This window comes from Melospiza georgiana, chromosome 22 (assembly GCF_028018845.1).
Source record: "Melospiza georgiana isolate bMelGeo1 chromosome 22, bMelGeo1.pri, whole genome shotgun sequence".
In the NCBI taxonomy this organism is placed as follows: Eukaryota; Metazoa; Chordata; class Aves; order Passeriformes; family Passerellidae; genus Melospiza; species Melospiza georgiana.
The window spans coordinates 9,252,879-9,265,641 of NC_080451.1; the positions used below are offsets into that span (position 1 = coordinate 9,252,879).

General features: G+C 40.2%; 1 protein-coding gene across 2 annotated transcripts in view; it reads right to left on the reverse strand.

Moving 5' to 3' along the window:
• Window positions 1–2,418: 2,418 nt before the first annotated feature.
• PRKCZ (protein kinase C zeta) overlaps window positions 2,419–12,763 on the reverse strand; it is a 41,828-nt gene continuing 31,483 nt past the window's right edge. For both annotated transcript variants that reach the window (XM_058039271.1, XM_058039272.1), the window contains 7 exons: window positions 12,263–12,398; window positions 11,687–11,774; window positions 10,554–10,673; window positions 9,869–9,948; window positions 9,236–9,325; window positions 5,888–6,003; window positions 2,419–4,955 (listed from right to left, as the gene is read on the reverse strand). In XM_058039271.1, coding sequence (XP_057895254.1) covers window positions 4,868–4,955; window positions 5,888–6,003; window positions 9,236–9,325; window positions 9,869–9,948; window positions 10,554–10,673; window positions 11,687–11,774; window positions 12,263–12,398 — 718 coding nt within the window. In that variant the 3' untranslated portion in view covers window positions 2,419–4,867. The remainder of the gene's footprint in view (window positions 4,956–5,887; window positions 6,004–9,235; window positions 9,326–9,868; window positions 9,949–10,553; window positions 10,674–11,686; window positions 11,775–12,262; window positions 12,399–12,763) is intronic.

A 12,763-nucleotide genomic window follows, 5' to 3' on the forward strand; every position in this document is an offset into this window, starting at 1 on the left:
TAGCTGCCCAAATTACATAAGTCATATAAAGCAGCAAAAAATAGTTTGCAGGCTCAATAATGTCTTTGTGTTCCAGTGAAAAGAGGCAAACTGGTATCAGTGTTAAGAGGATTTTCTTTGTTCTCTCCCACCTTCAAACTATTGGACTGTGTCTTTACAGGGCATCGACTGACAGATGTTCCTGGTTTGAAAAGGAAGAATTAAATGAGTGTGAAAAAACCTGGCTTCTGCTACTGAAAGACATCAGTCAAGATTCAGAGTGCACAAACTGGGACACAGTGCCCAGCTTTCCAGAGTTCCTGGAAAAGGTAACGTGCTGTATCCTTGTTTTTGTACTTTGTTCCTGCTTTCAATAGCGACAGCCTGCTTAATGGGAAACAACATGAAATAGCTTTTAGAGATGTGGGGTTTCAGCTCTTTAATCTCTGTGTGCAGTGCTGTGGCTGGGCATGGTGTGGCAGGGAATGTAAGGACAGCTACAAGAGGCTTTTTTTGCAGTACAGCAAATTCTTTCCAACATTTTGCTGGGAAGAGGGAGCCTGTGTAAGGATGCTGATTGCTATAAACACCAGCATTTCCCTGAGGAATGAAACTGGAAAAGGCAAGCTGTAATGGAGGGGTTATTTACACAGAACCCACCCTGTGGCATTAGGTAAGATCCCAGCATTAAAATCAGTCTTTATAAAGTACTTTTTCCTCCCCTGAACAGCAGCAGGTTGTTGTTTTCATCTGTAGTCTCTCTGGAACATGAGTACCCATTGTATCCATTTAGAAATGCTGAGGGAAGGCCCATATCCCATCAGCTCCTGGAGGAGGGACATAAATAAAATGTTCTTTTCTTTCCTGTAGTTCAGCTTTCTCAGTATTTGCAATGTGTTCCCAAAGCCTGGGTTTAGGTATTGATTGAGTTCCATGTGCTTAAGACATTCTCTGTGTGTGTGTGTGTGTGTGTTGTAGAAACAACAGGAAAAGAGTCCAGAACACCAGGAAGTCTTTACAGTTGGAACTAAAGAATTTCAGTGGGTGTCATTCCCACCTTTTCACCAAGAAAAATGTCTGAACCCCACGGATCTGAGCTCCCAGCAGCCAGCACAGAGCCAGAGCAATGAATTACATAAAGGCCAGGGCCAAGCAGATAAACTGAAGAGTTTATCATCCACAGCTGAGCAAACCTGCAGGGGAACCAGCAGAGATGAAGCCAGACCTGCACCTGGAGCAGACACAGAAGGTGTTGCAGAGCTGGATGTCAGTCCCAGGCCGTGCAAAGTCCCTGGGCACAGCAGCTCAGCACAGCCCCCAGCGCTGGCACAAAGCCCTGCAGGAGCTCTGGGCCCTCAGCAGCAGCACACAGGGACTGCACAGAGCAGCAGGGCAGACAGGAGAGAACAGGGTGAGGAAAAACCTCAGATCCAAACACACCAGGGGGAGCTTCCAGCAGGGGAGGACACAGGGGTGCCTGTGGAGGAGCCTCAGACTGGGAGTGCTCCTGGGGCTGAGAGCCACGAGGAGAAAATGGAAATCCAGAGTGAAGCATCTTCAGTTCTTGACAGTTGTCCCATGTGTCTGATGCAGTTCAGTGGAAGGTAAGTTTGTGGTTTGGTTTTTTTTCATCACTTTTCCATAAATGAACCTCAGCAGGTTCTGGATGCATCCTCTATATACACAATAACAAAAGCAGACAAAACCTCTACTGTGAGGTTCTTTTTAGCTGTCAGAGTTACACACTTTAATCCTATTTACAAGTTGAGTATCTGCTCTACAATAAGAAGTGGTAACACAATTTCATAGTACCCTGCCTGTCAGAGTTGCTGAAAATGTGCTTTTCCACAGGTCCTCTGACCCTGCAAACTCTGTTGGGGGCCATTTTCCCTGTTGGGAGGCTGAACAGGGAGACAAGGAGTGGCTACATTAATATTTAGACAGTTTTGGTCCTTTTGTCAAGAGACTTAGAAAAGCTTAAAATGCACCAGGTCTGTGCTACTCAGCTCCAGTTTGAGCAGCAGTAAGAGCAAGGGTGGGAGGTTTGGTAGAGGATTTGGGCACAGGACTGAGTGCCCCACTAATGCAGCAAACACTTGTGGGGGGAGTGAAGCACAGGCAGCAGGAGGATGTGACTGTTTGTGTTTGCAGACTCTCCCAGCTGGACATGGATGGGCACCTTGCCAGGTGCTTGTCTGAGAGTGCAGATGATGTCCTGTGGTGACTCCAGAGTGGGGAGCACAGCGACCAGGCAAGGAAGAAACTCTCTCAAAGGAACAGGAAAATGTATCAGGAAGCACATCCTTGTCTCTGACAAAGCAGTAACTCAACAGAAGGATAAGTGCCTCCTGCCTATTTGGTTTTGGTTTGGTTTTATTTTATTTATGTTTCAGAGGTTGGACACAGCCCATTGCACTGATAAATAATAACAGTCTGTGAACTTTTTCATTAAAGTCTTTAATAGATGTGCAAGAATATAAATGATCTCAGCTGTTATGGATTAGTATACCATCTTCTGCACAATTAAAACTGGTCAGCAAAGATCCCAACTAATTAATTATACAAAACTACAAGAACATATTTACTGTTTTACAATCATTAAATTAGCTAGAATTTTCATTTACTATTTCAAATAAGACAACTATATATCATTACCAGATCCATTTGTAATATATTAGGATTTTTTTTTCCAAACCACACATTTAATTACATCCTTCATTTTCTTTTATTTATAAAACAAGTACTTTATATAAAAAATTTCCCCTTCATCATGAACAGAACATTATTCAAACACTTGCACATGAGCAACCAAACTTGTACCCAGCAAACTATTTGGCAACACAGCAACATTGTAAATGCCTGTAAATTCTTAAATAAAAATCAAATAGTCTTTACAATGTTTGATTAGCAAAATGTGTCTTTCTATTCTTCCTTCCCTCCCTCCCAAAATGTTCTGAAACCTGGAAAAAAAGGTTAAAAAAAACCCCAACCCACATTTCTAATATTTCCAGTTTCAAGTTCCATGCCCTGGCATGTCGAAGGACAGCTTAACCTGTCACAGTTCCTTTCATGAGCTGCCTGCAGTCACTCTGATCACTCCTGATTAGCTTTAGTACCAGGGGAGTTCAAAACACTGAACAGGAAATTATTCAGGGGAAATAAAATAAGAGGGAAAAGGAGCAATTAAAAAAATGTCAGATCACATTTAAAAGGTAATGTTGCCTTTAGTAGATAATAAAGTATCTAAAGTCCAGGCATTTGAGGCAAGTACTTTTTACTAGTTAAATTATTTAGTGTTGATTAAAACACATTTTGCTGAATATGAAAAGCTACAGTCCAACAGAGAAACCCACAACTGAAACCTGAATGGGATTCATAGAACTAAACAACCACAGGTCTGCATAAGTGTGGCTAAGGAGGGGATACAAAACCTAGATTGTTAATCAATGATTAATTGACTATTTCAAACAATGTTTTGGCAGTCTGGTCCTAGCACCTCATGACTTGGATGTGAATCCCAAAGATGTCATGTTCAGCACCTAATGCAATGCTGTACCCTGAGAAAACCATAGGTTAATGTAAAGAAAGTGAAAGTGTCACAATTTCTCCTGTGTTTTACACCCAAGCAGGTGAGAGGCCAGCACAGGGTTTTTGTTTTCCCTCCCCCAGCAGAGCTGAGCCCTCCCCTGGCACCCCCAGCTCCCACCAGAAGGGATTCCACAGTTGTCTTTTGCTTCTCCCAATTTCTTAGGTATTTGTTTTTCTGCCATGAAAAGAATTGTACTGCTTTGATGCAAATCATTTCGCTGAAAGATCCCATTCTCTGCTGCAGAATGATTAATTAGTTATTAATGCACACTGAGCAACTGTAAGCAGACAGTTTATCATAAGCAGGAGGTGTGCTTTATCAGGAAAGTGGATTTTATCTTATGGTTATTCTAGATTTACTACTTTAAGGCTATGCTTTACTATGCTTTTGCTCTACATCTGAATATTTGTATTGTTGATAAAAATACTTTTCAAAAATCTAATATACAACACAATATCACTGTAGGTGTAGGCACTGCTTAAGTATGTTTAGAAATCCTTTGTGTGCAAATTTAGTTTTCCTCAATCTCTACATTTTGGTAAATTTGGAGTTTAAGACAACAGATTCTGTAATTGATACCGTAAATTCTAATTTGGAATTAATCTCACTGAGTCACTCTGCATTCCAAATTCTGTAAAAATGCAACTAAACATCAGGCTGCAGCTGTGAACTGTATGTTTCAGATGGAACTTTACTGAATATTAACAAGCAGAACTTACCAGGTGTAAGAACGTCCCAAATATGCAATAATCCTTCAATGCAGTTTATCCATTTAGGCACTTAAATCTTGTACCCAAATTTATGTTTTGATTGCTAATAAAACACAACTCCTTTTAAATATATCTGAGATGTTTAGACAGGTACCACTTGTGAAAAAAGGCATCAAAAATAAGCTTCAACACCACTGTAATATATTTTATTCTTCAGGATGTTACACTGTAATACTCTTCAACTGGGAGCTCATTGCATCAAATGTTTGTAGAAAGTGTGTGGATCTCAGAGTTGCTCATGATCTCCTTTTGCAGGGATGCAATGAACGTTTCAATCCTTCATGAAACAGGCACAAAATGCAAATTCCTTCATTAATGAAGCCAGTTGTGTCAGTGCCCAGAACTTAAGAATCACTAAGTGGCAGAGGACACCCACCAAAATCATAATTCTCTTCTTTGATTTTCAGCAGCAAATTTGTTTTTAGATCATTGGTCTCCATCCAAAGTGACCAGTCCCAGCCTCGCATGCATATACTGTAGTTAAGGATAAATTAATGTCATTCCCACTGTCCCCAACGAGGTCATTCCTTCATACTGTTTCTTCTGTTGACAGCAACAATGGATTAATGTATTCAAATCCTTCAAATTCGGACTGATCTATTCGCTTTATTATATCTCTGAAAAACAAGAGAGCAGTGGTTGGTTCATCAGAACTGGGCAGTCTTCCATCATACAATGCAAGATACAACCAATTTCCTGTAACGTGACCAAGTTCTAATGGCAAGTGTGGGAAATAGTAAAGGGAAGATTTTTTAGAAGGAAGATAGTAAAAGGTTTTAAGTTTAATAATGGTGTATTGTAGTAGAAGGAAGACAAGCAAACATTGTGTGGAGCAGGTGTATGTGTACTTTAAGTAATTGGCTAAAACAACTGTCTGTAAGCTTTAGCAATATGCTACTGGCTACAAAGTGTTTAAGATGCTCTGTAACAAAGCCTCAAGCTGTACCAAGGGAAATATAGGTTGAATATTAGGAAGAAGTTTTTTGCAGAAAGGGGATAAAGTTCTGGAATGGCTGCCCAGGGAGGTGGTGGTGTCACCATCCCTGGGTGTGTTTAACAAAGCCTGGATGTGGCACTGGGTGCCAGGGTTGAGTTGAGGGGTTGGGTCAATGATCTTTAGGGTCTCTTCCAACCTGGGGATTTTGGGGGAATTCTGTGAATTTGGGGGAATTTGGAGAATTCCCAGGAACCGGGGAGGTGCTGCAGTCCCCATCCCTGGGTGTGTTTAACAAAGCCTGGGTGTGGCACTGGGTGCCAGGGCTGAGTTGAGGGGTTGGGGCTGGGTTGGACTTCATGATCTTTAAGGTCTCTTCCAACCTGGTCATTCTGTGAATTCTGTGAAAGAAACCTTTGTCTGCTGCTGGCTGTACCTGAGCTTTTGCCATTTACCACACCATGAGGCCGACGCTGCAATCAGAGCTCAAGGAAGGCACCCCAGCAGTCCCATCCCCTTTGTGAAAGAAAAACCCAACCACACCAACACACACAGCCTCTGAGTGACCTCCAGCTAATCTGTGACTGACTGCAGCTGTGCAGCTGCCTCACATACTCATCATCTGGGGTGAGCTGCACGGGCTCGCTGGTGAACTGCGTGTCGAAGTTGTCCAAGCCGTAATCGTCCGTGATCTGCGGCTGGAACGGGGGCGTCGTCTGCTTCTTCTCCAGCTACCAAAACGTGGGGAAAAGGACAAAATTACAGAGTGCCAGAGTTACAGCATCCCTCAGGAAACTCAAATCCAACTGCTGTAAATGCTATTGGAAAGGAACATCAAAATACCAAGTAGTATGCCCTGAAAGCAATGCAGTTACTGCTCTGCATTTTAAAATAAAAAGTCACAAATAATTCAGCCTTTTAGGTTTTCTCTAAATTGGTAGATTAGATTCAGGATTGATCAATTCCCACAGTGCTGCAATACAGCAGTTAGCACAATATATTTACTTTTGCTCCTGAGAAATTGACCTACTTTTCTTCCTCATTTGTGTGCAATCTGTCACACAGTCCAATCCATAGTAGCACAGACACCAACATTCTAATTCTGACATTTATATTCAGGTAAAAGCTGTCAGGGCTACAGATCTCCATAATGTAACTCAGGACAGGTAACTGGTGAGAGAGTGGCAGTGACCACTGACCAAAATGATCACTTGTATTACCAACATCAGATAAAAACCTGATTTTAAGGCCAGGATCTCTCATGATGCTTGGTACAGAGCAAACAAAACAGGCAATAAATCCCAGAAAAATCTTGGATTTCAGGTTTCAGACAAGAGCACAGGAAGTACAGATGGAGACAGGAGGAAGTTGTGTAACTGTCACAGGGTGGTGCATTAATACATCAACATCCCATCAATGATCAGGTCTGGGAAAGCACCATGAAATCAAACTCACGAGGAAGGAACAATCAGCTCCTCCCAAACAAGAATGGCAACGTGGAGGAATCAGCAAAATGAATATTTAGAAACTGAAGCAGGGTGGCAGGACTGTCCTGTGAGCTGTTAGCACACATTCACATTCCACAAGGGGTTAAACATCAAACTTCCTCCTTTGTTATACTCAGTACAGCATAAAAGCCCTCTTAAATCAGCCCTAGAGAGAACCTGCAGCCCTAAACTTGAGAAAATGAATGAAAAAACAGCTCCAGAAAAGCCCTGACTGCAAGCAGGAGCTGTGGCTTTGCAGCTCTTACTCCAGCATATAATGGTTAAACACCATGAAACTGGACTGAATATCCCAAAACAACCCAAGACAGAACTGCCCTGGCTGCTGCTGAGCCATCCCACAGCAGAGAGAGCTGTGCCACACTTGGGATGACTAACACCAGGAAAATGTTCTGGGCTCTGTGCTCTCTTTCCCTGTATTTATTTTTCCATTTAGCCCAAGCTCCACACAGAACAAGTTTTAAAGTCGGTGTCAGACTCCTTTCCTTCTGGTACAACTTGAAAAGATTTGGAAAAGCTTTTAAGTCCAAATGTTTTCTTTGAAATGCAGGTGGTGAGTAGGAGATTCTAATAACTAAAAAAGCTTTCCAAGTATTTTCTCATTTTTTCCTGAGTACATTTGCCAAAACTTATTAGAAATTTAACTTCAAATTTCTCTGACGTTGATCCTCCTGAGCAGTACTGTCCTGATCATACCACAAAACAGATCACCTAAATCTTCCCTTTTTTAAAAAATAGGGATTTAATGTGAAAGTTTTCAGCCATAAAATAGGTTAGAAAATGTAAAAATTCAATCAGCATAAGAAGTACCTATTTTGATGAAGAGTTTTTTCTACAAATAAACAAAATACAGCTCCACACCCCCAGGTGAGCTGCACTGGGGCATCATAAGATAGGAAAAAAAACCAAAAAAAATCCCACCAAAACCCAACTACAAACCAAAAGAAACCCCACTAAGGCTGAAGAGAGAACTCCAAGCAAGGAATATCTGACAAAATAAGGACAGCCCTCATTACTGGGATGATTTTATAAACATCAGGTGTTTTAAAGCACCAGTTCCTTCTGCACTGTGCTCTCTGAAGAATGTTAAATGTTACAATGAAATTCAGAGCAGCAGCTTCAAAGGAAAATGAGACTGTGCAGCTTTCTCTCATCTGAACTCTTTCATGTTAGTGCTGCCTCTTCCTACACTTCCTGCAGCCTTCCCAGACTGTGGAAATCCTACAGACACATTTTCAATTGTTAACTACCTATTAAAAATGGAATGCTGGCAGGGAGGTGCTCCAGACTCTACAGCTTTAATGCTCAAATGTCAATAAATGTTATAATGGCATTTCTGGGATGGTTCTGCACTGGAGACAGAAGGTAACACAATTATCAAGCAGCAGAAGATTTAAAAACCCAATTTTGATACAATATTTCCTTGCAAATCCACTGAAATGCAAGTCATCTTCTTCACCATGAACCAAAAACCTCCCTCACCTCAGCAGTACCAAAGAAAATCTGCAAACTGCAATCACAGCCCCTTATAAACAACCCCACTGCCCTCCTGCCACATCCCCAACAAAAGGAACTGATCCAGCTCACTCCTGCTCAGGTCCCTAAACCCTGACACCCACCTCAATAATCCTGCTTATTTTAGGAGTCACAGAATTGGTAAATTCAGCTGGGTTTTGATGTACTAGGACCACTACTTTAACATTTCTAGAATCAATTTTCCTTGTTTGCAACAGGCTTGTTCATATGCACACAACTAATAAATTATAGAATGGTTCCTTTTGAACACAGAAAAAAAGCAGGGATTTTTACCAGGTCCCAATCTATGCACACAATTAATAAATTAAAGAATGATTCCTGTAGAACACCCAGAACCACAAGCAGGAATTTTACCAGGTCCCAGTCTATGCACATAATAAATAAATTAATGAATGATTCCTGTGGAACACCCAGAACCACAAGCAGGGATTTTACCAGGTCCCAGTCTATGCACACAATTAATAAATTAAAGAATGGCTCCTTTGGAACACCCAGAACCACAAGCAGGGATTTTACCAGGTCCCAATCTATGCACATAATAAATAAATTAATGAAAGGCTCCTTTGGAACACCCAGAACCACAAGCAGGGATTTTTACCAGGTCCCAGTCTGCACACACAATTAATAAATTAATGAATGATTCCTGTGGAACACCCAGAACCACAAGCAGGGATTTTACCAGGTCCCAGTCTATGCACACAATTAATAAATTAATGAATGGCTCCTTTGGAACACCCAGAACCACAAGCAGGGATTTTACCAGGTCCCAATCTATGCACATAATAAATAAATTAATGAAAGGCTCCTTTGGAACACCCAGAACCACAAGCAGGGATTTTACCAGGTCCCAATCTATGCACACAATTAATAAATTAATGAAAGGCTCCTTTGGAACACCCAGAACCACAAGCAGGGATTTTACCAGGTCCCAGTCTATGCTGCGGAAAAACGTGTGAGACTTGATATCAGCAAATCCAGTCTGGGGCTGGCAGCCAAGCCTTTCTTTGGGATCCTGTGGAAAACACAGACACTGCAATTACACACTGCAAGCCACTTCCAGCCCACGTTTGCCAAAAGCCCACAGAGATGACTCCAGCACTCCCATGACTGTGCAAACTCTGCTGGGATAAACACACCATGGCTAGCAATGAATGCTTCATTCTTTTTTTTTTTTTTAATTAAATTTGTTCGAAACTTAATTTTTAAATTATCTTTTACAACTTCTTAAAATAATTCATGTCCTTCTTTTTTCCATTCATGATAATGGTTCTTCAGTTTCAATCAGCTTAATTAAATGAGTAACAAGTATTACAGAAAAGAGTTTATAGCAAAGCTACATTTATTTTTTTAAAAGCCTGCTCCAAGCTGAACATCCAGCCTATGCTGTGGAATTCCCTCAGTAATTTTGAGACTAAATGGGGTTTTTAACACAGAGGATACCAAGCTTTTATAGATTTTCTTAATAGTAAGCAGATTAACTTCTTAACTGTATCACTTTCAACAGGAAGCTCTGACTTTAGCTTTCAGATGCTAAAAATAAGAGAGTGTTATTTACCTTGTTTAAAAATCCTTTTAACACATGGGAAGCCTTGACAGAAAGAAACCTTGGAATCCGGATTGGCTTCTCCAGAATAACTGTGACAGGGTTAAAAACAGCAATGTTGGGTTTTGGTTTGTGACATTGACCATGAACTCAATACAAACATTTATTATTTTGGTGTGGTACCAGTCAGAAAATGGAAGATAGAGTAATTTTTAAAAATCATGCAAACAAAAAGAGCTATAGGAATTCAAGCATAAATGGTGACGAAGAAGTACCAATTTTGATGAAGAGTTTTTTCTACAAATAAACAAAATACAAATCCAACAGTTGTCTTTTTCCCTTTCTCTCAAAAAACTCAAAGCAGAACAAACAAAGGCATAATTCTATTGACATTGCAGGATTTCCTAAGGACATGTTACCTTCATTACCTTTTGCTATTATTTGTTGTGTGAATTAAAGTTTCACTCCTCAGTATAGGGCTAAGTGTGATTTTAAACAGAAATTGATATCAGCCCTTCAAGAAGATTCTGTTACAGAAGTGCAGGAACTGCTTTAGAGAAGCTTTGCCCGTTACGGAGCTGGGAGCATTGTGGGGTAACAGTGGGAAAGGAAACCCCAGCTCTGCCATGCCAAGTGCCCATTTGGGATGCATCCACTCCAAACCCACCCCAAAGGCACCCCAAAGCCAAGGCTGTACCTTGGAAGAGGTAATCTTCAGTGTTCATGTCGGGATTGTCAGTGATGATGTCGAACGGGGACCTCCCCGCCATCATCTCGAACATCAGCACCCCCAGCGCCCACCAGTCCACGCTGAACCCTGCAGGGAGGGCACACAGACACTGCTCAGCCACAGCTCCTGGGGTGCCACCTTCTCTCTCACACAAAGCAAGATTGCTTTTAGCACTGTGTCCTGGCTTAGGGCAAATTCAGGGGAGAGCTCCAAAGGGGTTTATCTTGATGCTCACAGGGGTCCCAGGATGAGGGGAGAGATGAGGATCTGACTCCATGTTTCAGAAGGCTTGATTTATTATTTTATGGTATATATATTCTATTAAAACTATACTAAATAGAAGAAAGGATTTCATCCAAAGGCTTGAAAAGAAAAGAATGTTAATAAAATCTTGTGACTGACCAGAGAGCCTGAGACAGCCAGACTGTGATTGGCCATTAATTAAAAACTACATAAAACCAAAGATGCACCTGTTGCATTCCACAGCAGCAGATAATCATTGTTTACATTTTGTTTTTAGCTCCTCAGAAGAAAAAATCCTAACAAAAGGATTTTTCATAAAATATATCTGTGGCAGGGGTTCCTCTAGAAAGCAGATTTAATTGGCTCCTCCCTCAACCAGTTCAGGAAAATATTTCCTTGGAGAAAAGTGGAAAATTAATTTCTGGGCTAAACAGGCAAATGCCCATTAAACTTATTTCTGGGCTAAACACACAAATGGTGAAATGATCATAAAGCCACCCCAGGAGATCCTGAAACCCCTGACATGATTTACACATCACTGGGGGAGTCTGAGCTTTCTCAGCTGGGATGACAAATGTAGGGGAACATTCTGCAGGCAGCAAAGCTGCAGTTTCAATGCTTTCCTATAGTATCATTTATTAAATATTTTTCAGGCCATGTATGATTTAAAACAAGCTGAAATAAGTGATAGGAGAGAAAAAAATCCCTTTATTTCAGGAAAAAATTTAAACTGTTTAACAAGCACTCAAGTTTCATTATATAATAACACAGAAATGTGCACATCAAAAAATTAAATGTATTTGAACCAAGCTACAGCTATATTTATTGTAACTAGAGATTGTTTAGTTATGCCTTACCATATTCTTCTCCTCTGAGGATCTCTGGTGCAATGTAATTTGGTGTCCCACAGAAAGTGCTTGTAGTGTCACCTGGGCCCAAACCTTCCTACAGAAATGAAGGTTGAAAATGCAGAAATGAAATGCAGAAATCGTTTCATAAATTAAAACCTGACCTCCTTTTCTGGGTATTTCCTTTAATTAGACTTAAAACCCCAAGTTACTCAGGGAGTTTAAAGAGTTTCCTTTCACAAAATAAATACTCATAATGCTCAAAATGGCCTAGGATTCCACAGGTTCTCTTCAGCAAAGTTGATTAAAACTGAGTTACATGTGTGTAATAATATTTTGCTTACAGATACATTAAAAAAAGATCAGTTAAACAATTTGGAAGTTCTTTTCAAGTAGAAGTTGGGGAAAAAAACCTTCTATAACAATTCAGTTCCAAATGTAGTTCTATTCAACAGTTAAGTTTTTCCAGAATAAAATTTCAATGCCACAACCAAATTCTGGGCTCAGTAACACTGGTGTTAATATGAAAATGAATTTTCTTAGTGTTCTCTAAGAGTGGCAGAAGAAAGGGCAGGAAAATCCTACCTTGCACATGCCATAATCTGTTAATTTGATATGACCCTCTGCATCTAAGAGAACATTGTCCAGTTTTAGATCTCTGTAGATGATGCCTCTTTCATGTAGGAAGTTCAGAGCAATACAAATTTCAGCAGCATAAAACCTGAAATTAAAAAGGAGAAAGTTCATATTAGCATTAAGATAGTAGAAAAGCTGATGTAATTTAAATATCTGTTCTTAAATCATCATTTTACAGCCAACTTTTATGTATGAATAGCATAAAAAACTTAAGGTACATTTACTGATAAGGACACTCACTTCTTATAAGACCATTTCCTATATAAAAATGAGATTTTTTTTTCCATTTTAGGAATTAAGGAAATATTTATTCTTTATTCCACAGATTTTTTTTCCTGAAAATTCCACATAGCAAGCCTAAATATGAAGCAATAAGGAGGAGTAATTTGGAATAACTGCTACTCCTGATGAACTGCTTGCTCTCTAAAAATATTCATGTTTTTTAAAAAA